Source organism: Dermacentor albipictus, chromosome 1 (genome assembly GCF_038994185.2).
Source record: "Dermacentor albipictus isolate Rhodes 1998 colony chromosome 1, USDA_Dalb.pri_finalv2, whole genome shotgun sequence".
Taxonomy (NCBI): domain Eukaryota; kingdom Metazoa; phylum Arthropoda; class Arachnida; order Ixodida; family Ixodidae; genus Dermacentor; species Dermacentor albipictus.
In genome coordinates this window covers 195,722,847-195,749,252 of record NC_091821.1, presented here as the reverse complement: position 1 = coordinate 195,749,252, position 26,406 = coordinate 195,722,847, and the positions used below count along the sequence as shown (strand labels likewise).

The window sequence follows — 26,406 nt, the reverse complement described above, 5'->3', positions numbered from 1 at the left end:
GGATACATATTGCAAACTCACCGGCTACAATTCGTAAATTACAATATGTGCCGTAAAGTTATTAATGTGGAAGTTAATTAGTGATTACCTTATTTAGTTGAATATGTGTTTCGATTTCTCTTGCTAGTAATGTCCACCTCCTCGAATAATCCAGCTCAAGGAGAAGAATTATGCCATTTGCCATATGTATTTTTCTGAAAATTCCGGATAACATAAAAATGATCGTCCCGTGTAACAGGCTACAGTGTATACCAGCTTAAAGTTATGCACACGTTAAAAACTTACACTACGTGCGCACTAAATTAAAGGAAAGAAAACGCAGCAGCAGACCGGCTTTTAGGTTACCTCATTAGGCACCGATGAACATTTTACTTTTTATCCATGTTACCTTTATACGATTCCAGCACGTTATGTATAGCCTGAAAACTGACGAAATGATTTTCATTGTATCGTAACGATTATTCAAGGACGCTTGGTTGTAACCTAAAGAATAAAGAAAGGTCGCCAACGTCGTCAAAGCCACTCTTTCTTTTTCTGTTTCTTTTTTATTCTTGAGCGGCAGTAGTAATTAATGCCCGTAATCACAAAGTAGTTTGTCCGCTACAGCAGTTCAGAATAATAAGCGAAAGTCAATTTTGATACCGAACATATTATAATCAATGGCCACTAGCCAATGGGAAACACTTCTTGCGAGCGAAAAGCCTTGCGAAACGGCTCCAGAACGTGGTCAATTGAAATAACGCCCTTTGACACGCCGTTGATACTGCCGACCCCTTTTATCCAAGGGCCAATTTACGACTTCAGATCAGTGCTTCAGAACAAGCACTACGATGCTCACATCTCCCTCAGGCGCGCACACGAGCGACGTAGTACTCTGAAGTCATGTAAGCCGCTAGCAGAACCTGCTTGCAACAGCAGTTGCCGCCTCTTTAGATTTGCATAACCTGGCCTCTGAGGGCAATGACGCGTCTTTGGTGTCCTGCCTTTCGAGTCGGAGCGCACATGACTGAGCAACGGAGCAGGTCTCGCATTGGGCCGTTCCTTTGCAGCTGCCCGCTCATTGGCTGTGCCGGCGTGTTCCCTTGGCCACGTCCGGCTATTACTAAGAAGGAAGGGCCGTGTGCTGATAAGGGGACATAGCGAGACGGAAAACGACGAATTCATTACTTGCGATCCATGTACAACCGCTCATTTGACCGGATAACCATCGTGAATTTGCTGAAAACCCCTGCCCCTTTCTCTTCGCTGGCCGGAAAGGCTTGAGCAACCCTGCAGGCGAGAGAGATCTGTAGTGAAATCTATTCTTGTCACTCTCCTTCTCTATCGCTACTTCCTTTCGGCACTCTTGTATGAGGCAAAGAGGATATTAATTATTCTTCCTCTACGGAGAACTAAGAGAGCCCCCTTTGTACCGTGACGGCGAAGAGCTCGCTTATCCAGAATCGTAATATTCGCGGAATGCTAGCTTTCTTTTTTTGGCCTCTCTCTCGTCCCACAACGCCTGTTTATCCCTCTTGTTAGTCTTGGCCCAAGCGAGAAGGCGGTGGTCGGCCCGCACCAGCTGTTGCCGCTGTCTCCGGCAGCTAGAAGAGAGGAGCGAAAGCCGGGAGGTGCAGCAGCCGGCCCCGTCCACACTTCTTTGCGGCAGCGCAGCGCGGCTTCCCGGCACGGCTTTATTGTTTCACGGCGGCCGATAGAAATCTGGGAGGAATCGCGCAGAGAAGACTTGCAGCCAGCGACGTTAATGGCGCGGCGACCGTTTGCGTTGTTTTATCGCCTGATAGCACGATAAGGTCTGGCGCGGGGTGTGTTGAGCGACGACGCTGGCTTTGTTTCGGCCCGCGATGGGCGTGGTTTACACGACGGACAAGGTGACCGGCTCTCTACCGCGATAATACTCATCAGCGCCTCCCTTTTGTGTTCGGAGCTGCGGCTTCTGGCGATGCGTGATTGGATTGTCTTTCACCGAGGCTCACACTTTCCGGAGTTTCACGTGGCTAGTGCTGTTTTACGCTGAAGATATCCACCCAGATCAGCCATTGATAGATCAGCGGAAATCCTTGGCCGAGAGACAAGCGAAGTTGCCGGCCTCTTCGTTTCTGCGAACTGGCGCGTTCGTGGGACGTATGCGACGACTCTTTACAGCGATACGCCGGTTATGTCTACTAATAGACTAGGGTGACGGATGGCACGTTCTTCCTGCCGTTCACTGCGTGAGCAATCCTCTTTGAAAATGGTCTATAAGCGGCCTTTAAGAAGATTGTGCGAAGGTAGATTATTCTAGTAAGATATATATCAGACTAACGTGGTTCATGGTCTTTTACTACTTTCTATGCGAACGTAAAGGGGACACACGCGCTAGTATTGTACTTCCTTTCTTTCTCTCTTCTTTTTCTTTTTTTATAACGAGAATAATCTTGAATCCCCACCAAGTAGTCTGAACGCACGTGCTGTTGTGTTTCGTGGAAACATCACGAAGTGAATACAGTGACATTATCTGAGTCTCTTCCAAGCCTTAGCTAGAGGCCTGCTGTGTCTGTATCTTCATGTTGCTTGATTTAATTAATTACACATCCTCTCCCGTACTTAATTTTATTTACTATTGTTATTATTTGCTTTCCGCCTTTAAGCTATTTATTCCTCGTGAAAAATACTACTTTCGAAAGATAATATACTCTTTCTCTAGTTTTCTTTTATCGCAAAAGGTAAAAAAAAAGTGACCCTATTAGTTTAATTGATGGTTATGCTAATATGCTAAGGGGCGTTAGCACCTTTGTCTGAAAGGCGTCAATGCAGTCTTATAGTTCAACACGAAGACATAAAATTTGCATCATCACGTATTTAAATCTGATTACCGGCAACTGGATTTTATTCTGGCTCAGCAGCAGTTCAATGCGAATGCTTTGAATGGAATTTTCACGTATAAAGCAGGTATTTCAACCTAGATAAAGGAGCGCGATAACTTACCCCAACATATTGTTTCAGCGCGCAAGACTTCAGATGACTTTTCGTGGGTTGCTTATAATAACAAGGAGACGTCACCCAACTCATCGCAACTTTTGACATTGTTGTGGATGACGAGAAGTTTGCATCCTTTCATCAGTGGACGCTCACTTGCTCTGTTCTACATTACTCTTCAAAATTCCTGTAGAAAGCTAAACTTTACATTTCGGTTCGTCATCGCCGCTCGAATTGGCGGCGAGCTTTTTCTTGTTATATGCAATGTTGAAGCTGGTAAAGACAAAGGCGCGTGGTGCCCACCGCCCGCCTTCAGACAAGTGCCGAAGCTGACGGCAGCCGGAATGCTGTAGGAGCAGTTGGTAGAACTGCGAATAACAGCGCTCCATTTGCGGCCGAACTGAGAGAAATGCGGAGCCTCGGAGTGCAGGACACGGGCGCGTACACAGTTGACGCCGACCTTGAGGCGAGGACTCCGGCTCTATTCGTCCTGCGATTCGTCTAAATGCTAAACGACGCCACCTGCGACCTGTATATGTATAGACGAGCGCGCACAACAGGGAACCCGCCACGCTCTCCCTCGAGGGTCGGGCCAGGCCGCACGAACGGATTACTGTATACAAACATGGGCGCGGAAAGCACGTTTCGCGGGTGGGCCCCAACCACGTGGGAGGTCTGACGACCGACGGGGAGCACGGCCAGCCGCTTCTCCGCGGTCAGACGAGCGACGCGTCGAAATGGGATTGAGAGAAATCCCGTGAGAATTAAGGGGGCGACGTGGCGCTGCGGGGTGACATGGACGGCGCTTTTTCCGTGGCCTGCGTGCCTCTGACTGCTGTGGCTCCGGGAGCGCCACGCGGCTCGCACATTTGCAGCATCTCGGCATCTCGGACCTTGATCGCTGCAGAGATCTGTCTCCATGGCCTGGGCGACCTACGTCCCGACGTTCTGCAAGTGAGGACCACATCCATGTTGCGACGTACAGGATGCTTCTGGAAAAGAAAAAATGCGCGGGACCAAAAGTCACTCCTTTTCCTTATTTCTTTTTCTGACTAGTTTTTTGTTTTGTGTTTTCTTCTTCCCCGGGACACCACCTGAAGCACTGTTTGAGTAGTTATGAGCATTGAGCCAAGAGAGAGAGAAAGGATGCATATAAATGCAGTGAAGTTATAACTAGAGGTAGTTGTTGGCTACACTGAACGCGAGCAGGCGGTAAGAGGATAGAAAGAGAAAGAGAAGAACGGCGAACCAAGTAAACAGCGTACGCAATAAAGCGGTCGTAGCCAGTGTTCTCGAATTCTATTATGTGGACCCGTAGACCTTAGCAACTTCCCCAGCGCAGACAGACACGTTTATTAATTATGAAGATGAAAATAAATTGAACAGTTGCTTGGCGCCATTTGCTGCCCACGGCTATTCTTTTTCGCTTTCATGTCAATATAAGGTAAAATATATAAAATTTTGCATTAGATGATACTTAGTCTGCAGATGTCTGAGCTGCACAAGTTTGTTTCAGCAGCACGACTGAGACACTCACACTTACACGGTTAGTATTTTGCGCGAAGTTTCTTTCGAAGCTCTGACCTAGGGCCCTTTCTGTCCTGACAGTGGATGATTCTCCAGGGGCGCTATACAGGAAGGCCCGAGCTCGGCGAAGCTCGTGATCTTCGTGAGCTCGGGCGACGCCATCTGATGAATTAACTAATCGTATGGAGACATGAAATGTAACCCCCGGGACTCTTCGACCTCTATTAGCTAACAGCACTTCAACATCACGTCATGGGACGGACTAGCGTGGTGAAGCCGTGGGCCACCTTCTTTCACTTTTTTATCGTTTGCACCGGGTGCAAATGCCGTGCAAGAAGCATTAACAAGAAATTGTTTGTGTAATTGCAAATAAAAAGCTTTATGAAAGTTTGTAACGATATTTTAATTTGACTGAAATATAAATTGAATGTGTTTAGGCAACAATTCATAATGAATGAAAATAACCTTTGTGTCGTTATGGAACGCAACGGCCACGACAACGAAGCGCGCACTCCTACACGACGCAGAGTGTGTTGTGACCCGCGTGCGTCCTTCTTGCCTTCGGGAGTAAAAATTTCTTGTGTCTCGGCGGAACGATAGAATTCACTAGCAATAGTACATTCAGGGGACATCGAGTGTGCCCAGTTGCAGCGTCACTTCGGGAAAGTGGAATCAAAATGCGCCGACCGCTCTGGTGCGTGCAGATCGGGCGGCGGCTTCATCGGCGAAGTCGTTCCCACTGATGCCACATGTGTCCCGGAAGCCATTAAAGGAGTCGTGAACCACCCTTCGGACTTAGCGGGAAAACACAGTCCGTGGATAGCATACGCTGCTGCAAACATCTCAGCCAAATTTTGCAGTCGTGCGCGGTTTTTTCTCAAAAACTCTCTTTTCAACAGGGCCCTTCTCCTCACCCACTTCGAAGCTGCTGCCGGTTTGCATATATCGTCATATGCAAGATTCCCATAGACGGATGCTGTTGGCTAATAGCTGACATCAATCGAGAATGGTGTTTGGATCAGTGCGCTTTTTCCAGGTGTTGCTGCTGGAACTGTTATTGTTGTTACGCAGTTTAATAAACAGGCTGAAGTACGCGAAAGTCTGCGTTTAGAACTTCGATAAGAATCCACACACTATCAGCTCACGCTGGACTGCAGCCGCCCGCGTTGGAACTAAACTTTGGCCACACTGCTTATAGGTGTCGTAGCCGTCGGGTCTCGTAAATTTCGATTAGTTTTAAGCCTTCACTCTTAAAACGGTTTCACCCTTTGAGGTGTGTATTTGTCCCACAACTATAATCGTCATCTGCCTTTCTTGATTCCTTTCTTGAAAACTCGGCTCTGGCTACTTTCCTGTCGAGAATGCTGCGTCACACTGATAACGCGCATGCCGTTCGTGACTGGGAAGTACCGGGCTCGCAGCGTTGAAGAAAGGAAACGCGAGCAAGACAGATGACGATTATTGTTGTGGGACAAGATACGCCCCAAAGGGCGTAAATTTTTCTAAGAGTGTTCAACTAGCGTCGAACCACGCGAAACTTAAGGTCAAACCACACACACGCTTGCCAGCGTGCTCTCACTCCTGGCCGCTCCTGGCTAGACGCCTTGGCAGACATCGCTTCATTGTGAGCCATTGACAGCGCTTCAAAAACCATAAATTAGATGTGGCTACTATCAGTAAGTCAAGCTGGTGCAGACGCCTTGTAAAGCACGGCCTCGGTGCCCGGCTCGCACGTCGCTCGCAAGCTACGTGCGGCGGTCGCACTTGAGGACCGCGTCTAGCACAGCTACCACTGCGGTACGTCGAACACCCTAGTCCTCACTCGGCTTCGTGGTTCTCCGCACCTTGCCACGCACACCTCGCCCGGCAAGACCTCGTTCATCCGAGGAGCTCGGAACTGCTGCCCGCCTGGTTCGAGGACTGCGAGATCGCGCTTCGTGCCGCCGTTCTCGTACACTCGTCCACTTCTTCCTCCACGGAGCTTTGGTATCAGCTCCGATCTTCTCCGGCACTTATATAGGACACTTGTCCTCGTACTGTAGCACAAAAATGCCCGTCTATGTCGTTTTCATAAAATGTTTACAGCGAAGTGGTATATGGCTAGCCTATCCGTCCGTCCGTCCGTCCGTCCGTCTGTCGGTAGCCTGTACGCCGAAAGCTCCTCCGGCGCAACCCCATGCACATGCGCAAAAAAGAAAAAGAGAAGAAACAAGAGAAAGAGAGGCGCGCGATTAGCCAATACCACCTAGACAGCACAAGGCCTGTTTACTCCGATCCATTTCGTCATGCTACCTGGCCCGAAATTTCCATTGACGAGGCTGGCGTGATGAAAGCGGTGACGTCAAAATCACTGCTGCCTACTCGGGTGTATCCCTATTAGATTCTATGGCAGTCGGGCCAGGTAACATGACGCCATGGATTGGAGTGAAAAGGACTTGTGCTATCTAGGTGGCATTGGATTAGCTGCGCCAGTAGTAACCTCGTTGCTCTGCGTCGCAGCCGAGCGCGCGCGATGCAGTTTCTCTCCGGATCCGAAATGGGTAGGCCACGCGTCATACGTACTCCTAAGGAGCAGGTAGCTTCCGATGAGCAATGCGGCGAGCAGAACCGAGAACGAGCTCTTCTACGCCATGCCGATGCTGCAGCCCGAGCCCAAGAACAGGCTCCTGCAGCTGAGCGCAAGCAGCAACTGCGCACCGAGGATCCGGCAGCCTACCAAGCTGTCGTTTAATGAACCATCGGGATTAACCCTGTGGTAAACACTGGGACCGCACGTTTCAGGTTCGCTGGTTAACCATCTGTACGGAGTGCTTGGGCGATGATTTTTTTCTTTTTATGCACTAACCCTGTCCTTAAGGAACAACTTTTACTTTGTCAATGTTATATTTCATCACTCGTTGTTCATTAGTTTACCGTTATAGTGCCGACTTGCTCCTCGAGTACTTACCTCAACTCCTTCATCCCGTGCATCGGCACGTAATAGGGCTACCTGCGCGCCTACATCGCTCTATCACTGACAATACGATCTTTAAGAAAGTGTGTCACACTTATGCATGTCACCCCATTTCTCCCTGTAATGCCCAATGACCTTAAAGTTATTGAGAATAAATATGTAAATAAATAAATAAATAAATAAACTTGTAAATCACTATATTGCGGGAAGTCTGCGCCATGGTAAATTAAACATTGATGGGTGATAAGCAAACTGTAAATAAAACAATGATAAGATAACTACCAGTGTATAGTAGATCCCTGTGTCATCAGTATCAGCATTGGTTTTGGCGCCATTCCGCGTCCTGGTGGCGGCAATCGCGGATGCTGCTGGGTCCTGCGGCCATGCTTGATGCTGTCCTTCCATAAGAAACAGGCCGGGGACGTTTCCTTGCAGAGTAATGCAGAGAAAAGGGGAAATAAACGGGAGTTAAATTAATAATATTCTGAGTAGCGCAAAACGACAAGGAGCGCCTCATCAGCTTCATTCGTGTTGATCAAATTGCATCTTTTCAAGATACTGAATAGCGTTAGCTAAGCTCGTAGGTAGGCTAACTTATTCGTGGTTCAACTCACTCAGACGTTTTTTTCCATATTCCACATGGACTGCAACGCCCCACAATGGGGGAATTTAATTAAACAATAGCATGCAGACACGTATTTTGGAGATACTATAGGGATGACTTTCAAAATGCGTTGTCCCTCAACCATCGCTCATAATCAAGTTGGTAAGTTAGTTACCTGACGACGTTGAGGGCCTTTACTCATGCTCGCTGAGTCTGAAAGTCATCCACGAGTATGAGTCTGAGGAAAAACGAGTGAGTTCTAAGGGAAGAGGTGAGGGAGACAGCAATGTTGAGTGAGCCGAGTTGGGACTGAGTGGGCACAAGTCTGAGTCCCAGGGAATCGCAGCACGAGTGAATCTGCGTTCCTAGAACTATAGGTCTGAATCATATGTTACTTAATGTATGTCTTAGTCCACAAGACTGTATGCGGGGATGGGTCCACATCATGGTTAGCAACCGTAGGGTAATTACCCTACATTAAAGCTTTTTGGCAAGTAGTGATGAACAGGATATAGAGGTTGCTTCTTTAACTAGCAACGAAGTGTGCGAATTTTTGCTAATTAGTTGAATATGTGTGTCAATTTCTTGTGCTAGTAATTTCCGCCTCTTTGAAGAATCCAGCTCAAGGAGAAGAATTTTGTTATCTGTCATATGTTATATTTAAAAGTTCTATAAAAGTTAAAAATGATCACCCTGTATAGTTGCAGAATGGGTGCCAAGAGAAGGGAAGCGCAGTCGAGGACTGTAGAAAATTAGGTGGGGTGATGAAACTAAGATTTTTGACGGCGCAAGTTGGAATAGGCTAGCGCAAGACAGTGGTAATTGGAGATCACTGGGAGAGGCCTTGTTCCTGCAATGGACATAAACCTAAACTAATGATGAAGATGAAGGTTTTTTTTTTTTTCATTTTTGCTGCTTTGTAGAGCCATAGGGCTGTCCGACAGCTGTTTGATGAAATTATGGTATTTCGCCTTGCCCTGGCATTCTTTAATGATCTCGGAATTGAACCGTAGAAAACGCCGAAAACGCAGAAAACATGGCGAATCTTGGACCATGGCCGTGCACATCGCTCGCACAGAAACCAACGAGGGAGTTGCTACAGTACCTGCAGCCGACAGGTCTATGCGACCGTTTGTAGACTTGGTGCTTAGCTTCAAGAGCGCGTGCAAGTATTGTTCCCTCTCTCTTGCCTTCTTTCTTTTCACCCTTTTATCCCCTCCCCCCAGTCCCACTGCAGGGTAGCAAACTGGATGTGCGTCTGGTTAACCCCCCTATATTTTCTTGTGTCCCTCTCTGTCTTGTTTTTTTTTAATTTTTATTAGGTATTTTTTTCTCTCGTCCCTCTGTTTAGCGTTTGTTCCGCAGCTGGTGCGCGCATTTCTCGACGTCACCCTTCTGCGGCCCTGTGCATCTCTGCTTACAAAGGCGGCAGCGTCGTTTTCACCATTGCGCCGTGACGACGTAAAGTAGTGTTCAGTTTATTTATTTTTTATTTATTTTTTGTCCTGTGTGTTTGTGTTTGTGCGTACAGCTTCCCCACGCTATGCCGACGCGCCATGCGAGCTATTCTTGCAAAACGTGCCCGCGTTCGTTAGTATTTCGACAACTTTTTTCATAGTGCAGTGGCGCCGCAACAAGGAACGTATGTTGCTGGCCGGAGTCGAAGAGAGGTCTCACATCTAAGGGAGCTTGTGCCCGATGTCGTGTAAAGGAGGCTTCGTTGCTAAAATGATTTTTTTTCTTGCTTCACTGTTTACAGTAAAAGTAACATAACTATTCTAGCTCAGTAAGTTATCGATATATGCTGATTCTTTTCATTTCGTTTATTTTTATTTTAGTGCAACCACTACCGAAACAAGCACGATATTATCGTTTTGATTATATTTTTTTAAAGTACGCGTACTATCTGCAGTCAATGTACCAAAGCAGCATTATTTCTTAGGTCTACAAAATGAATAATATCGTGCACTGGTTGTAGCAACCACAGATTTTCATGCTATAAGAATACTCCACGCCAATCTAGCGTGCGCCATCAGTATGACTGCTGAGACAGCATGAAAACAATGGACACGTATTTGACAATAATTCGTCTTTCTGGCTTCTCAGGTCCTTGTGCTTCTTCAATTCTTCTTTATGTGGGAATGTAGCTACGCACACGATATCCACGAAACGCTGAAAAAGCATGAGAACAGCACTCCTGATTGTACCACGCGGGTGAGAAGAATTCTATTTCAAAGGTAATTCAACTGCTCATAGAGCACCGCACATATTGAGGTATCAGCGAGGCTCACACAGCGCATGGCAGACCATGACTTATACCCTCACAGCATTGTAGGATTCCGCCCCCTATTTATCTACACAAGACGCCACGTTGCAAATCACCCAGGACATCTTCGACCCACTCATTCCGGGCCACACCAAGGCAGGCTTGGCTTTGGATTTATCCAAAGTCTTTGATCGCGTTGAACATCATGCGATCATGACTGCATTCTCCCCACTGAATGTGGGTGCACGTACGTACACCTACATCCGGACCTTTCTCACAACACGCAAGGCTGAGCTTCACTTCGGCGCGCTCACCTACCCCACGTACTCTCTAGAGAGCGTCGGCATCCCGCAAGGGTACGTCCTCTCACCTTTCTTATTTAATATCGCTCTCATCCCCAAAGCACGACAATTGGCAACTGTTCCTCACCCGAAACGTACTGTCTGTGTTGACGACATTACACTATAGACTACCCATGGCAATGATGGTGCCATCATTGAACACACTGAACACACTGTCATAGTTGAAGAAGGTTTATCAGACCACTGTCGTGTAAACATGTCAATTCCCCTAGTGAAATTTGCTTCTCATAAAACTAGTAGCATACGCTATTTTAGAGATTACGACAGAGCTAATGATGCTTCTGTGATTGCACATATGGAAAATTGCCTGACTGATTTTGCTGAAGATCATCATAATGTATGTTTGCCATGGAAAAAGTTTGCTGATATTTGCAATTACTGCTTGAATACGTTCGTACCAAAGAAGCGAAAGAAAGTACATAAACGTAGACCCTGGGTAACGCGAAAAATTATTCATTTGAAACGGAAACTAAAACGGGCTAAAAGGTCTACTCCCAATCCTATTATCATTAATGGTATCAAAAACGATCTCACACGTGCAATTCACGAGTCTAAGGACTTCTTTTTCACAACAACTTTGCCCAACTTTATTAATAATGAACCGAGAAAATTTTGGGATTACTTGAGCGATGCTGACAGGCACGTGACGCAGGTTTCGGTTGATGGCATCTCTATTACAGATCCACAAGTCATCGCTGAGTATTTTAATACTTACTTTACTGGAGTGTTTTCAAAGGCAAGTACAACCGTGAATCTGCGTCAGGTGGCATTTTTAGCATCCCTGGTTTTTTTTTAATTTCATATCCCGGTGTAGTTGTAGTCGCAATGCTGTTAAATCTCAAAACAAAATCGACTTGCGGTCCTGATGGTTTGCCCATTATTTTTCTGCGTCGTTATGCCGAAACTATCGCTAAATTTCTTGTGATCTTGTTTCGATGTTCACTATTAAGTGCGAGGCTACCTGATGAATGGAAGACAGCTCAAGTTATACCCGTCTATAAAAAAGGTGACCGTTGTTATTAGAAAATTATTGCCCAATATCCTTAACACCTTCTTGTTGTAAATTATTGGAACACGTTGTAGCAAAACGCATCACTCAATTTCTTGAGGAAAACTCTATCCTCTCAAGCTGTCAACACAGATTGAGAAGAAATTTCTCTACTGCAACACAATTGGTCACGGTAGTACATTCATTTGCAACATGCATAGATAATTGTGGACAAATTGACGCTATATTCTTAGATTTTAGTAAAGCATTTGACAGAGTTGTTCATGATAAAATGCTTAATAAACTCATAAATATTAACCTTCCCGACATTTTGGTCTCTTGGGTTTCCGTTTACTTACATAACCGAACGCAGTTTGTTTCAATTGACGGTTTTGATTCCTGCAGTCTTCCTGTAACATCAGGTGTGCCTCGAGGAAGTGTTCGGGGACCCTTGCTGTTTCTTTTATATATAAATGACATTGTCTCCGCAATTACTCCTAGAACTCAAATTAGGTTATTTGCAGATGATGCTGCCTTATTTCGTGAAATCAGAGATGTTCATGATCAGGTTGAGTTGAATTCTAATCTCATTAATGTATCTAAGTGGTGCACAGATTTCGGCATGATTGCTAACACCGATAGAACTGTTTATCTTTGCGTAACGCTTAAGAAAACACCTCTAAAATATATTTATAACCTGACATCTCTTCCTTTGAAGTAGGTTACTAGTTACAAGTACCTAGGAGTGAAAATCACTAATAACCTCTCTTGGAATATTCACATTGATAACATTTGCTCTTCAGCTTTCCGCAAACTTCGTTACTTAAGACATAAACTTCGTAATTCTCCTCCTAATGTCAAACTTCTTAGCTATTTCACATTCATTCGACCTAAGCTTGAATATTGCTCTATTGTTTGGGATCCTTATACTAAGCTTAACATTAAGAAGTTAGAAAGGATTCAGCGAAAAGCTGTCAGGTTTATCTATTCCAAATTCAAGTATGCTGATTCTCCTTCTGAGCTCATGAAAGCTAACAACATTGAGCTACTTGAATCGAGAAGAAAAAAATGTCGTTTAAATTTTTTTAACTTACTTCTTAACGGTAAAATGGCTATTGATCAGACACAGTTTCTTTCCCCTTTGGCCACAAGACCTACGCGACATTACCAAACACACTTTCTAACTCCTTACTTTGCAAGAACAGACATTTATAAGTTTTCCTTTTTCCGCATCCTGTGTCCGACTGGAATAGCCTCTTATGAGGCACTATATGACTAGATGATTATGGCTTTTTGTGTTCTTTCCTCTGGTACTATCATGTTTCTTTTCTTGTTCTCCTTTTGTCTAAAACAGATATGCTGTAAATTGTATTGCCCGTCCCGCTTGGACCAGATTGGTCTGCAGTATGTATTAAATAAATAAATAAATACAGGACACCATCCAAGCAGTCGCCAAACTGACCCACAACTATGCAGTTAGCGTAGGACTTTCTTGTTTCCCGGAGAAGTCAGGGCTGCTTTGCGTCCGTGTTTGGAGTGCGCATGCTCCAGGTCCCCCACACGACCCCACTGCACTCAAGCGTTTGTGTTACTTCGGTTCATAACGCCGGCAGCCCGGTCAGTAGCCATGGTATGCACGACCGGGTCTGCAGAGTGCAGCAGGGTCTCCCAGTCCTCCCAGGTCTTCAGGTACTCTAGGCCCCGCGGGGAGTATCCGCCGGGCAGTAAGAAGATGGAGAGCAGAAGCGTGAAGTTCATGACAGAGAGTACAGGCTGATCTGAGGAAAAGTGAGTGATAGTGAGAAAGAGTGAGAGGAGAGGGGGAAAGTGTGTGTTTGTAATTGGAGCCAAAGGGTTGCTTGTGGATTGCTAAGAGATGTGTGCGGTGGAGGATACAGCTGACGCGCCACTTTGTAGGCATGCGTCAGCTCGTTGAAAGTGTGCACGCGCTCCTTCGTGAATCCCGGATGGGAGGCCGTTTTAAATATCCCGCTTTAAAGAACCTCGGGCTAAGAGGTTGGTGGCCTCATTTCCAGTATTCCCGCAGTGCGGTGGCATCCAAATCAGCTCCACATGACAGGGCGGGTATGCAACGGGCGAGTCCAGTATGCAAAAAGCAGGGACGTGGACGTGGCCTCGTGTGAAATTTAGGATTACAGTTTTGGAATCTCATAAAACATACAGTGCTTCTGTGTTGACGATGCCTAGGACAATGGCGGCTTCCTCTTCAGCTTCGGGGGTGGTGTTGGGGGAGGTGCTGGCGGGGGGGGGGGGGGGGAGTGTGTGTGTGTTCCGATGTGGGAGAGAGTGTGATCCACCACAACAGCGACCGCTTCATCGCCCGTGCAGGCTGCGTCTACCCATACGGCGTCCGGTTCCGAGCCGTAATACCGGTGGACTGCTGTACCTCGAGTTCTACGGCGCTAATCGTGGTGTGGTCTGGGTGCATGTTACGGGGGAGAGGCTTAATGAGCAGTTCGCGCTGTAAGGGTCCTGATATGAGGCGTAATGTCGGATAATGGGTAGTATGCGATTCCAAGAGAAGGCAGGATGTACCGGCCAGTGTTTGTTTGTGTGATACGAAGGTATTGTGCTTGGTGGTGCACGTCTAAGAGTTCCCCAATTGTTTTGTGAAGGCATAGTTGTAAGAGTCGGTCGGTAGGTGTATTTATTGGATGCTTGAGGGCGACTTTGTATGCCTGGCGAATGAGAGCATTCATGGCGTCAGTTCACGGCGAGAGAGCTGAAGATAGGGGGTGGTGTAGAGCACACGCTGAGTACAAAGGCGTGAACAAGGCGGCACAGATCATGCTCCCTCATGCCTTTGTGGTGGCCCGAGACCCTGCAGATTAAGTGCGAGATCACCCCTGCTACCTGCCTGAGTCTTCGGAATGTTAGTGGTGTGCTTCCTATCACTCTCAATATGCATAGGCAGTATCCTGCGGGTTTGGACCTCTGGTACAGGTCTGCCATCCAGTTCGATGACAATGGGGGAGCAGGGCGAGTTGCGGTTCTTGGGACGGGATACAAATTTCATTATGCTTGAACGGTATATTTGTGGTTCATAAATGCATGCAGTTAGGCTGTTCAGGCGCAATAATTGGCACTGTGATGAAAGCTTGCTACTTCTTCGTACACAAGGCAATAAACTATTGATGTCATAAATATTAACGAGCATTTCCCGCTGTTCATGCATGAGCGTATTTTGTTGGGCTATTCGGCACAACCCGTTTTAGCAGGGAAATGCCAGCACACAGAAAAGTAGACGAAAACCGAGAGGAAGACATAGTCAATAATGAAGGTAGGGTCCCATAGTTACAACTGACATTATATACTGTAGAAAAGCTGCCCCCGGCAGACACGAATGACGCTTGCATAACAGCACGCTCACTGTTACTTCAGAGTAATCTGCGCAGCGGTATAGGCTCCTTGTACTGTTTACGTGGTGGCACGGAGGTGCGCCGCTCAGTGCCGCTATTGGTAGCTGCGCTCAACTCCGGGAATGTGCCGCCACCACCACCACCACCACCACCACTCACCAACGTGGCTTTCTTCTCTAACTGCTATGCGCTGTGTCGAGTCGAGCAACGCGGCACGCGACATTTCTAGGGGACTATTGAAGGACAATGCAGCGCATATTGTGTTCACCTTGCCTTGCTTTCTGTTTGCCTTGCTTTTTCTATTTGTTCCTCTAAAACGCCTCAAAAGATAAAACCGAAAACGCTGAATTGAACGGAAAAACCATTCAGCTGACATCAGTAGATCGTACACATAAAACAGCGGAGCACAATTAGGGCGTTCAGGTGGTATTTGCTTTGTTCTGGGCTGCTTAGTGGGTCTTTTGTAGCACTAAAAGTTCCATACAGCGAAAACAAATGCCGGCCTCATGGGGCGCAACTTCGGAACGGCCGCTGCTTTTTCATTCCTGAAAGAACACTGAGGGTGTCGAGCGTAACATCCTGTGTGCTAAGCTGATCCCGCGGCTATCTGTGGCGATGACCGATCTTACCTTTCGTGCATCAGAAGACCACGACATTTACAGGCAGCTTAGACACCCTGAACGGAAGTCGCTGTACCACGAGAAGCGCCTCGAGGTCACCGATGTTGCCAAGCGACGCGTACCACTCAGTCACGGAGGGGATCGGCGCTGGGAGCGAACGCAGCCATTGTTGCGTTCCGCACAGGGACAGCCATCATCACGTTTCTCACCTATAGCATGCTGTCCAAGCCCGCTTTGCGCCATTTCTTTCTCTCCGCCCTCTGTACTTATTTTTTTTTTCGTCTTAGAAGCACACGATAAAGTTGCTAAGCAGTACTTTCAAACGCTGCGGGCAACGATGAATGTTCATTAGTTAACCAAAAAACAAAAAAGAGAAAACGGACGCTCCTTTCTTCTCCCGAGTGCATGGCGGGCGCCGTAATGATTCGCGGGCCGTCCGCCTATCGCGGAGGCTCTGAGGAGGCAGGCCTGAGATTACTGCATCCGCACTTTTGGGAGTGTGTTCGGCGATGCGACTTATTTCTGGCCGGAACAAGCGCCAGACACGCCGCCCACAGACGTATACACAATTCCGTGACGGGCCTTGCCTTTCTACGGCGGGAAATTATCTCTCGAACGTGCCAAAGGGAGCACTTTTGAAGGGAACGGCGTCCGCCGGTCACGTCTCCGCGAAGGTACATTTTCTCTGTCAGGCGTCGCTCAGCCCGGCGAGCCAGACGGAATACACCGCGCGCAATTTAATGTATCGAAACTGCCGTCGTAGCAGTTTTGCGTATGGCCGCTTCCCTCGCCAGCGCCAGCCTGCCGCCCGAGTTCCTGCTCTGAATGGCCCTCTTCGTTCCCCGTGATTTTCCCCGCAAGCCGGATCGCGTACTCTGCCACGGCCATTTTCAAGGAAACAGTAATTAATAAAATGCATTTTATTCCTTCGTTATATTATTTCTGGGCGTAGATTATGACCCGGATGGGTTTATTTGCACATTCACATTATGCTGCTACAAAATGACCCTCTGTGCTACTTCGCCTACAAAGTTTTCTCCTCAATGCGCTATATCAGGCGAAACTGTCCCTCCGCTCATTCAGCACTACTGGCGCATATTCATGATATAAAAAAATATATGCAGATCCAAAGCACATGTGAGAATCTACGTGAAGCGAAGCGGGAATTTAAATGCTTTATAGCTAACGGCAATGCTAACAATATTGTTTTACTTTCGTCCTATACAACGTGTAATACCATTCAATGTTTATGTTTATCCACCGCAACGGTAACAACTTTATTATCATGCAATTTTTATGCTTCAGTGCTACACGGCCTACAAGCTAGCCTAAATGCAAGCTCCCTATCAGGCCGATGCACAGTGCGAGACGTATGCACAGCGATATCGCGAGGACGAAGGCGATGCACGATGCTAGTCGAGGGAAGAATGGTGATGACAGGTGTATGCGCAGAAAAGTACGACGTGTACCAAGCAACGATCTGTACCTCTTGTGTTACAGTGGCACGTAGCCATTCTGAAGGATTGGCTAAGAACGAACACACAGCCAGGGGCAAATGGCAAATGGCTGAATCAAAGAAAATAAAGTAAATGGAAGAGTCCGTTAATATGAACCACTGTTTTATTAACATGCTCATGTGCTTTAGAAATGCCTGTGAGCCGACATTATTAGATTTTTTTCTTTTTCTTTTTATGATAACGCGGGAAAGGAAGGTTACTTGCACTACTTTTCCAGTCAGCATACAAGGGTCCTATAAGCCTGTTCGCTGATACTTTCATTCGGCGCAGGTGTAACCTTCATATATATGTCCACAAATATATCCTCCAAAATACTGACATGTCATGAGTCATGCCAAAACCGAAAATGTCGGCAATCAAATCTTCGCAATAATTGTCACAAAATTGTGATCACAGGAAATAAATCGTAATATTTGGCGTCGTTCTTGTAATAGAAACCATGTATATAGCAGCAGGCATTCAGAGTACTCAGTTATTTTTTTTTTTTTTTGCTCTCCCCCATGGGTATGTATTTATGCTACTTAACATAAGGTGGCGCAGCCGCGGCAGCCGCCTTCCTGTAGCGTCTGAATGAAAAAAGAATCACCTGGATTCAGGACCATATTCACCGCGTAAAGAGCAGGATTGTCGCCAACAGAACGAGTGTATGGGGGGACACTCCATTCCCCACTGAGTACGTTCAGAGAGATGTGGGAGGAAAGAGGAGAGAGTCAAACAGTGGTAGAATACGTGCTAAACCTGCTGGAACGGCTAAGTGCAACACAAGAACTAGTTGAAAGGAACATGACCGCGGCCCAGAAGAACGCCCAGCTCTATTACGACAGGAATGCGAGGCTTCGAACGCTTAACGCTGGGGAACAGGTAATGATCCTCAGGCCTGCAAGAAAGAGCAAGCTTGAAGTTCACTGGGAAGGACCCGTTAAAGTGCTGCAGGAACTTTAAGATACTAACTATGCTCTGAAAGTGCCTGGATGAAAGAAGGAGGTGAGAAAATACCACTGCAATATGATGAAGCGAGAGAGAGAGAAAGGCAAGGGAAAGACAGGGAGGTTAACCAGAGATTATCTCCGGTTCACTACCCTGTACTGGGGGAGGGGCAATGGGATTCGATAGGTGATAGAGAGAAAAAAGAAAAAGATCCCAACAAATACACACACACACGTACACAGGATACACACGAACTGTTTCTGTGGGCACTGTCGCGCAGTCTGCGAAGGCGTTCCTATGTTATGCAGTCTCACCGTCGAATCCTACATCACACAGTGTACAGTCACAGTTTTTCAGAAAGTCCCGTGTCTTTTAAGTACCGCAGCAGCGCCTTCACAGCGGATCGTGCTGATGTTCCTGTAGGCTAGTTTCCAAAGATGTTGTTTTCTGTTATTGGGCGCTTATTCAGTTTGTGTAGGGTGGCTGAGAAGATTGCTCTTTGCGGGTTGAAACGAGGGCACTCACAAAGAAGGTGCGCGATTGTTTCATTGTACCCGCAGAAGTCGCAAAGTAGGCTGGTGGCCATACCGATAAGAAAGAAGTACGCATTTGAAATTTTTTTTCTTTCATTGTGAGATGTTTTGGGATCTATGTCAGCATTTCGCAGCTGGTTGCTGCCAGCCAAGTCATGCCCCTTGCCACCAGACATCCTCCTCCTGCCCAGCGGTTATCTGCACTAGCCAGTCGAGATTTTCCGGGCCATGGAGGAGCTGTTACGATCGGTCATCTGGGGTACTGACCTTCTAGCCTCTCTTGCACCGCTGCGACGAATCGCTTCATGAAGCTATGTGTCCCCCACGGACAGACCTGTGGCGACAGCAAGGCGTGACACGTTCGTCAGATCGAGTGTTGTTTGTTGGTTCACTGTCGCCGTCACGGACGATGGGAGCAAGAAACTCCTGGAAAAGAGTGCTCAACGGCGTTTCCTCACGGGCTCCAGTAACCGCGCCACGGTCGTTTGACAGACGCTCCAGCTAACGGCGGGGTAATCCCAGAAACCAAGACGTGCCAGCTTCAGTGAAGCGTGACAATCTCTGTCTACGAAGCTCCCCTCCTTTCTGTGTGTTCAGTGAATAAAGGTGCAGGAGTGATTTCGTGAACCCTCCCTCTAACGCGGGTCCTTGGACGACTTTGGATGCTGCGATTGGACGAAGGTGGAGCGGCAGGTTTCCCTGGCCTAGGGATCTAGGGAGGACAGAGGGGGTTTAAGCGGACTTTTTCGACTCCTCAGCGTGCTTCAATTTAGTCATGCCAGATTACCGAGATGTAACGTTCTCCACTCATGCATATATGGTAAATAAACGCAGTAGTCCTCGTTCTCGTTGAGAACATGTTCCTCCTTTAAACAACGTCCTTAGCTTGGATGAGCCGGACGACGGCATAGGCCAGCTACACCTTTTGACATGCCCGACACCAACTCTTACACAGCCTAACAAGCTTTCTCGGAACATTGCTGGGCCCCACAAGGGCTGAGCTTTTTTATTATTATTACTATTTGCGAATAAACTACCATAATGGGCCACTTTTTTTTTACGTAATATGCTCTAAAAACGTGGGTAGAACACAGAAATACATCAGTAAATATTGCGATAAATAGAAATAAAGAAAAGCATTCCTAGTGGTAAAAAAAATTATTCACCGACGATTACCATACTCCCTAATGCGAAATTTGAGTGATGCTCCATACATGTTTTCATTTCGCGATATATTAGCTGGCGCGGACAATGTGTCTCGTGCGGCATGTTGCAAACGGAGCAAAGTGTGACGCGACTGCCTCGCTAATCGGGAGATCACGACAGGCAGCGTGCGGGTGACGCGTAGGCGCGATTCATAGCAGCCGCCGCAGACAGACCTCCGCTCATGCAGCACTTTGTTTCCATATGTCTGATGCGTGCTACTCTGGTGCCATCTTTTAGCGGTTGTCGCAAGTCTTGCGCGGCACTACGTTTTTCTTCTCACGCTGCGCTCTGCGTTCACTTTCATATTTCGCTGCATTCGTTATCTCGGTTACGCCGAGGGACAACGCCAACGCTCGCTGCAGGAAAGAGCGCCTAAGAGCTGCGCTCTAGAATTATTCCGCTGCCTTCCTTATGCAGCGCCTGTCATAGGTTGTTCTAGTATTTTTTTACTACTAGAAAAGACTATGAAAATACGGAAATAGAGAGGCTTAGACCATTCCTCCAGCTTAAATGGCATCACCGATCGGAGTCTTGTGAGAGCCTGCCACTGGAAACTCATTTCAGAGCAGCAGGCTCTCACAGCATATGGCGCTCTCTTGCTTGTTTTCGCCACAAATATTAGGCCTACCTTCTCAAAAACTTCTTTGATATGCGCGCAATATCGTGTTCGTCCGCTACAGTGCTCCCTGCTGTGCCCGCCTAAATACGTGCACAGACGCAACCGCTTACGGAGTATGCGTAGCGCACAAACCCCGCATAAATTGCCAGACGCGAATGTTACGCGATGACTCAGTGATCAGCACAGGACACCAACAGGAGATCAACACATGAACTTGAATTCGATTTTCAGTGGCGGTTGTGGCAGGAGTTCTTTCCATCGCTAAGCGGGAAGATAGAACGTGAAAATGAGGAGGATATCTATGGGATAAGACGGCGTAACGGGAAGGACAGGTGGACGGACTCAGCAAACACAGTTGCTGTGTTTTAAATGGTGTTGCAATAAAATTAAAATTCAGCTTGAGGTCACGCCTCCATGCAGTGCTGCGTACTTCCGAAGCTAGTTTTCCCTCAACTGAAATTAAAAAATTCTCTAGCTTCCCTTAGATTATTGCAAAATGGGCTGTTGCGTTTGTCACTATGTTTTCTATGAAGAAAAATTTTTTCTGTCATTATGTAAATAAACTAGAAATATTATAATTTAGGTTGGATACAAGCTCTTTTTTTTTAATATTTAAATGGTGAAGTCGCGGCACTCAAGCTGAAATGATAATCCATGTCACAAAATCATAGGCTTGCCGGGTCAGAAAACGTAGCCGAGAGAAATAGAAAACCAGCAGAAGGGCAGCGTGATCGCCGCGAGACCAGAATAGGCTTGCAAAAACTACAGAAAGCAGCTAAAGTGCGGATCTATAGTGCTACTGCCTGCCGAGGAAAGAGAACACGCATTTCAAATGCCAGAGAAATTGCATGTGCGCGATGTTATGCATGAAAAGTCACTAGTCGTTCTCATGCCATCGCTTCTCGCAGCAATAGACTAGGACTCGATACCGCCGCTTCTCACCGTTGCCTGCTACCTACTCTCAAAAAGGCTTCTCAAAGGATGACTTCGATTACTTCCTCTATGTGCGTACCGCCATTGCTAAAGCAATGGCGGTACAAGTCACAAGTGTCATCCGTGCGAGAACAACACAGCGTCCCGCTTGACGCCATCATATCGACAGAAGACGTTAGCAGGTTTATACAGTACCGATTCTTTAACAGTACCGCGCTAGTGTTGACTGGCCGGCCGGCCAGCGCCGTCTAGCAATACTGTTAGAAACGGGACCTTTTCCTGAGCCTCCTTTGAGTTCACCAGACCACATAGAATCGCGCCACAGCTAATTAAGGAGCGCAGAAGCACATCTACCCCGAGGCAGGATCTTGCTCACGTCAACGCCACGTGATATGCACTGAGTTCCACGGTGCTTGGTGGCGGCACCCACTCACCCGGCGACCTTTCATGAGACCGCCTCCACAGGTGACAACCAGCAGGTCCGGGATCATAGGCGCTTATCCTTCCTTCTAGGCGACGTTGGTTCGCGGAAGTCTCCAGTAGAGCTGGACAGTTCGTGGAAAGCGCGTCTGGTTGTGGATAGACGGCTGATCCATTGTCCCAGTTGACGTCTTCACAAGCGTGCCTCCGCTGGCGGCAGCCCGGGGGTCCTGTCTGGTTCACGGAAAGCGTTTTCACGTACACACACGAAGGGGCCTGTGAACACTGCGGGGCGTCCACCAGACCGGCATCCATTCGAGACAACCACCGTAAATTAGGTATCCATCCTTCGTTCCACTTAGGCATGCACCCACACGAAGGGGCCTGTAAGCACTGTGGGGCCCTGCCAGACCGGTTATCCACTCGAGATAACCCTGGCAAATGAGGAATCCATCCTTCGTTTCGATGAGGCATGGTGGTGGTGCAACCTTTTTGCCCGGGGTGTTACACGCCAACCACAGCAATATGTGAAGTGCTTCCCAGATATTGAGAAACATGGGTGTGATCACATTCCCACCTATCTAAACATCAAAGGCTTGTCGTCTAGATCTGGTGCACGGCATACCATTCGGACGATTCAATAGGCCAACTTCAAATCTGATATGGAAGATGCCTGCCGCGAGGGCCTACCTCTGGGCTAGAGCAAACAATTAAATATACGATGCGAAACGCCACTCACATGATGACGATCTCTTCCACGCGAAACGACTTCGATATGGAGTTAGAGCGACTTCGAGCACTTCGTAGAAGGGCGAAACGTCGATATCGGTGTACAAAATCAATCCCTGACCTTAGGGCAACCAGGAGGATGCAAAAGAATATTCAGCGTCGTATGGATAGATTAGACCCCCGCAAGCCACTGTCTCACATTTGGAAAACCGTGCAAGGTCTGCGTTGCCTTCCGGAACAGCGTTCTCCATTCAGGGCGCTCGCACTTTTCCAAGGGCGGGAAGACATCGATGTCGCAGAAGACTTTTGTGCGCGGATCGCAGACCAAGCGACTTGTCCAGATCCTCCAGCCCGAGTTGACGTCCCCCATTCCCATGACTGCCGCATGGAGCTTCCTTTTACAATGGAGGAGATATGGCAGCCCTAGCTCTCTGCAGGCGCTTTTCATCTCCGGGTCCAGATGGTGTATCATGCCGGGCCTTGTGTTATCTCGGAGAGTCCGAACGGATAGAATTGTTAAGCCTTTACAACTACTCATGGCAGGAGGGAAATGTTCCTGACGAATGGAAAGTAAGCCGCCTGGTGCCACTCTTAAAGCAAGGCAAATCCCCACTAGAACTCACCTCTTACCGCCCAATAGCGCTGGCCAGCTGTGTAGGAAAGATAATGGAACGGATGACCCTTGGCCGCCTGGAATGGTACTTTGAATACTACAAGATTTATCCGATTTCCATGGCTGGTTTCCGACGTGACCGCTCTTCCATCGACAATGTAGTTGATCTCGTTTCATACGTCCAGCACGAAAGGTCCCGTAAGCATTTATCTGCAGCTTTATTCTTAGACGTGAAAGGCGCAAACGATAACATATTACATGAGGCCATTCTCGACGCTCATGCGATGGTTGGCCTAGATGGTCGAGTCTTTTTGTGAATTTAAAGTTACCCATCTGCAAGATCGTTTTTTGTGGTAACTGACGATGGCCCAATTACGCGACGCTATGCCAGTAGGGGCGTTCCTCAAGGCGGTGCTCTCAGCCCGACGCTATTCAACCTTGCCCTTGTTGCACTTGCTGAATACTTGCCAACTGCCATCAAAATTTCAATATACGCTGACGACATCTGTATCTCGACTTCGGCAGTCACACGTCCTCAGATACGTGCGTGACTTCAAAGAGCGGCCACTTTGACAGCGAACTACTTGTGTAAACAGGGTCTCAGCATATCACCAGAAAAATGCGCACTAGTAGCATTTACTCGCAAACCGATGACGGTTTCTGTCATCTCAATAAATGGGAAGACCATTTCCTATGTCCGAACCCACAGATTCCTTGGCATAATTATTGACCGAGACCCCTGTTGGAGCCCGCACGTGACCTACATGAAACAGCGCCTGACAGCAACTTCCCAGTTGTTTAAATACTTGACAGGAAAGACGTGGGGGTGTCAGTAGACGCAATGCTGAAAGTCTACAGAGCTGTCTTTCTCGGTTTTTTAAGATTTAGTCTACCTGTACTGAACAACACGTGCAAGACAAATACTCGTGTTCTGCAGGCAGCACAAGCTCAAGCACTCAGAATTTGCCTTGGTTTGCCCAGATGCACGTCAACAGAGGCAACTATTGCGATTACTCGGGACTATCCAATGCAAACTCACATTACGGTGGAAGCCCTGAGAGCGTACATCATACATTTAGCACGTGCCCCCTATCACCACCTTGCAACACTACCTTCAGAGAGGCACCAAGTATAATTCTCTAAAACTATCGCCAAGTACAACGACAAACTTCCCTCTGGCTTCACCGCTGCATCTAAACCATCGATACCCTCCCTGGTGTCATCAGTCGCACAGTACATCTCAGTGTACCAGGAATCGCAAAAAAGTCTGAGCTGTCGTCGCATGTGCTGAAACAACTGTCTCTGCTTCTTCTGCACGAGAGGTATGCGGACAGTGTCCATATTTATACTCATGGTTCCACAAACATCCAGTGTTCGTCCGGTGCTGTGGTTGTCCCAGCAAGACCTATTACCGTCATCTTTAGGACTGACCACCCAACGACATCAACATCTGCGGAACTATAGCTGCTCTTCGCGCTGCACTTTGTTTCGTCAATCGAGAACCACCTCGACAATGCTCAATCTTCAGTAACTCAAAGGCAGCCCTACAATCTGTGCTATCAGCTCTGCGTCGCGGGCCGTACGAACACCTCGTATTCGATATTAGATGCCTACTTCATATATAACATTAGAAAGGACACCACGTGACGTTTCAGTGGCTGCCAAGTTACTGCGGCCTCATAGGAAACAAAGACGCCGATAATGCCGCTCGGGCAGCTCTTGAAGACACATAGGAAGAACCCATACCACTTTCACGGTCCGACGCAGCCAGCAGACTTCGAGTGGTTGCGCAGGAGATCACGGTCTCTCTATGGTGCACACCAAGCAGCCAGACCAACCGGAGCAATCGTCAATACCACCTGCCCTCTTTGATGCATATCTGTATGCTAACTGGACTCCGCCGAAGAGAGGCGACTCTGCTTTATCGCTTATGGCTAGGGGTGGCATTCACGAAATCTTACTCATTTCTGATTGGAATGGCCGACAACGCTCTCTGCAATGCCTGTCTTTGAGAAGGCGACGCTAGAACACATTCTGTGCGACTGTCCTGAATATAGTATTCAGACACAGTCCCTGGCGTCCGCTCTAGCGCACCTTGACAATAGACCATTGTCAGTTGAAACGATTTTCACATGTCGCTGACAGAATACATCGCAGCTGAAGGTGACGAAGGGACTACTTCGGTTTTTGAAAGAGACGGGCTTGAACAAACGGCTGTGACAGTGATGTCACGTACCACGCAAGAGTGACGGACTGTAACTGACGATGTGTGGGCTGTGCTATGAGCTCTCTCTCTCTCTCTCCTCCCCATCTTTCATCCCCTCATCCCACTCCCACGTGTAGGGTAGCAAACCGGTTGAGCTAAACTGGCTAACCTCCCTTCCTTTCCTTCTCCACGTTTTCCTTCCTTCATTCATTCCATTAGCTGTCACTCTGTGTGATTTGGACGAACGCAATTTATTTCACGTCGGACTGGCCAAAAGCACACTGCGCAGATGTCGTTTGAGGCAAAAAAAGCTATGCCTGCGATATTGTGAAAATTCTATTACCATTATTTTCTTCTTAGTGCCTCGTCAGTGGTTCGACCTGCGCTTCGCCTATAAGTGTGGTAAGATATGCTGTACGCCACCGCATGAAGCCGGCGGATAGTGAGCGGTGAACGGTAAAAAGGAAATATATTCGAATAAATGGAATATTCACTTCACATCGACCTATATTGCCTTTGCATTATCCTCATTTTAGCCTACAGACGCACCCACTCAGTAGTGCAACAGGTCGTTTGGAATATGGGTTTCCGTAACGACGTAAGATCTAGAGCCAACGCACTCGCCAATGACCAGCGCCACACACTCGAATTTAGTATGCCAACATCACCTAGAGAAGTGAAAGTAGTATAAAGAATTAAATAAAATTGTGAGGTTTTACGTTCCAAGTTCATTGCAAAGAATCAATGATTCAGTTTATCTATTAATTTAAAGGAAGCTAGCCTTTCACGTCATATATGATGTGCAAGGCAGGAAGGATAGAAGAGGACATAGTGAGGGAGTGAGTGAAATAACTTTATTTCGGTCCAGAGAAGACGCAGGGGAGACCCTGCGCCACCCGGCTAGTTCCATGTAGGGACTGCCAAGCCGAACTTGACGGCCCGATCGCAACCACTGTGAACGGCCAGGGTTTGGTCGTTGAATTCTGGGCTACCCAAGAGCACAGCTCAGCTATCCTCGCTATGTTGCCTCTCTGCCACCGTTCAG

The 26,406-nt window shown here is 47.5% G+C and overlaps 1 protein-coding gene across 4 annotated transcripts in view; it reads right to left on the bottom strand.

The window, feature by feature from the left end:
* Positions 1-257: 257 nt before the first annotated feature.
* Positions 258-26,406, bottom strand: part of LOC135897999 (uncharacterized) — a 132,386-nt gene continuing 106,237 nt past the window's right edge. For all 4 annotated transcript variants that reach the window (XR_011511028.1, XM_065426708.1, XM_070530705.1 and 1 more), the window contains 2 exons: positions 7,721-7,866; positions 258-3,950 (listed from right to left, as the gene is read on the bottom strand). Coding sequence is in view for 3 of the 4 variants with exons in the window: in XM_065426708.1 (XP_065282780.1) it covers positions 3,723-3,950; positions 7,721-7,866 (374 nt within the window). In the remaining variant the exon portion in view is untranslated. The remainder of the gene's footprint in view (positions 3,951-7,720; positions 7,867-26,406) is intronic.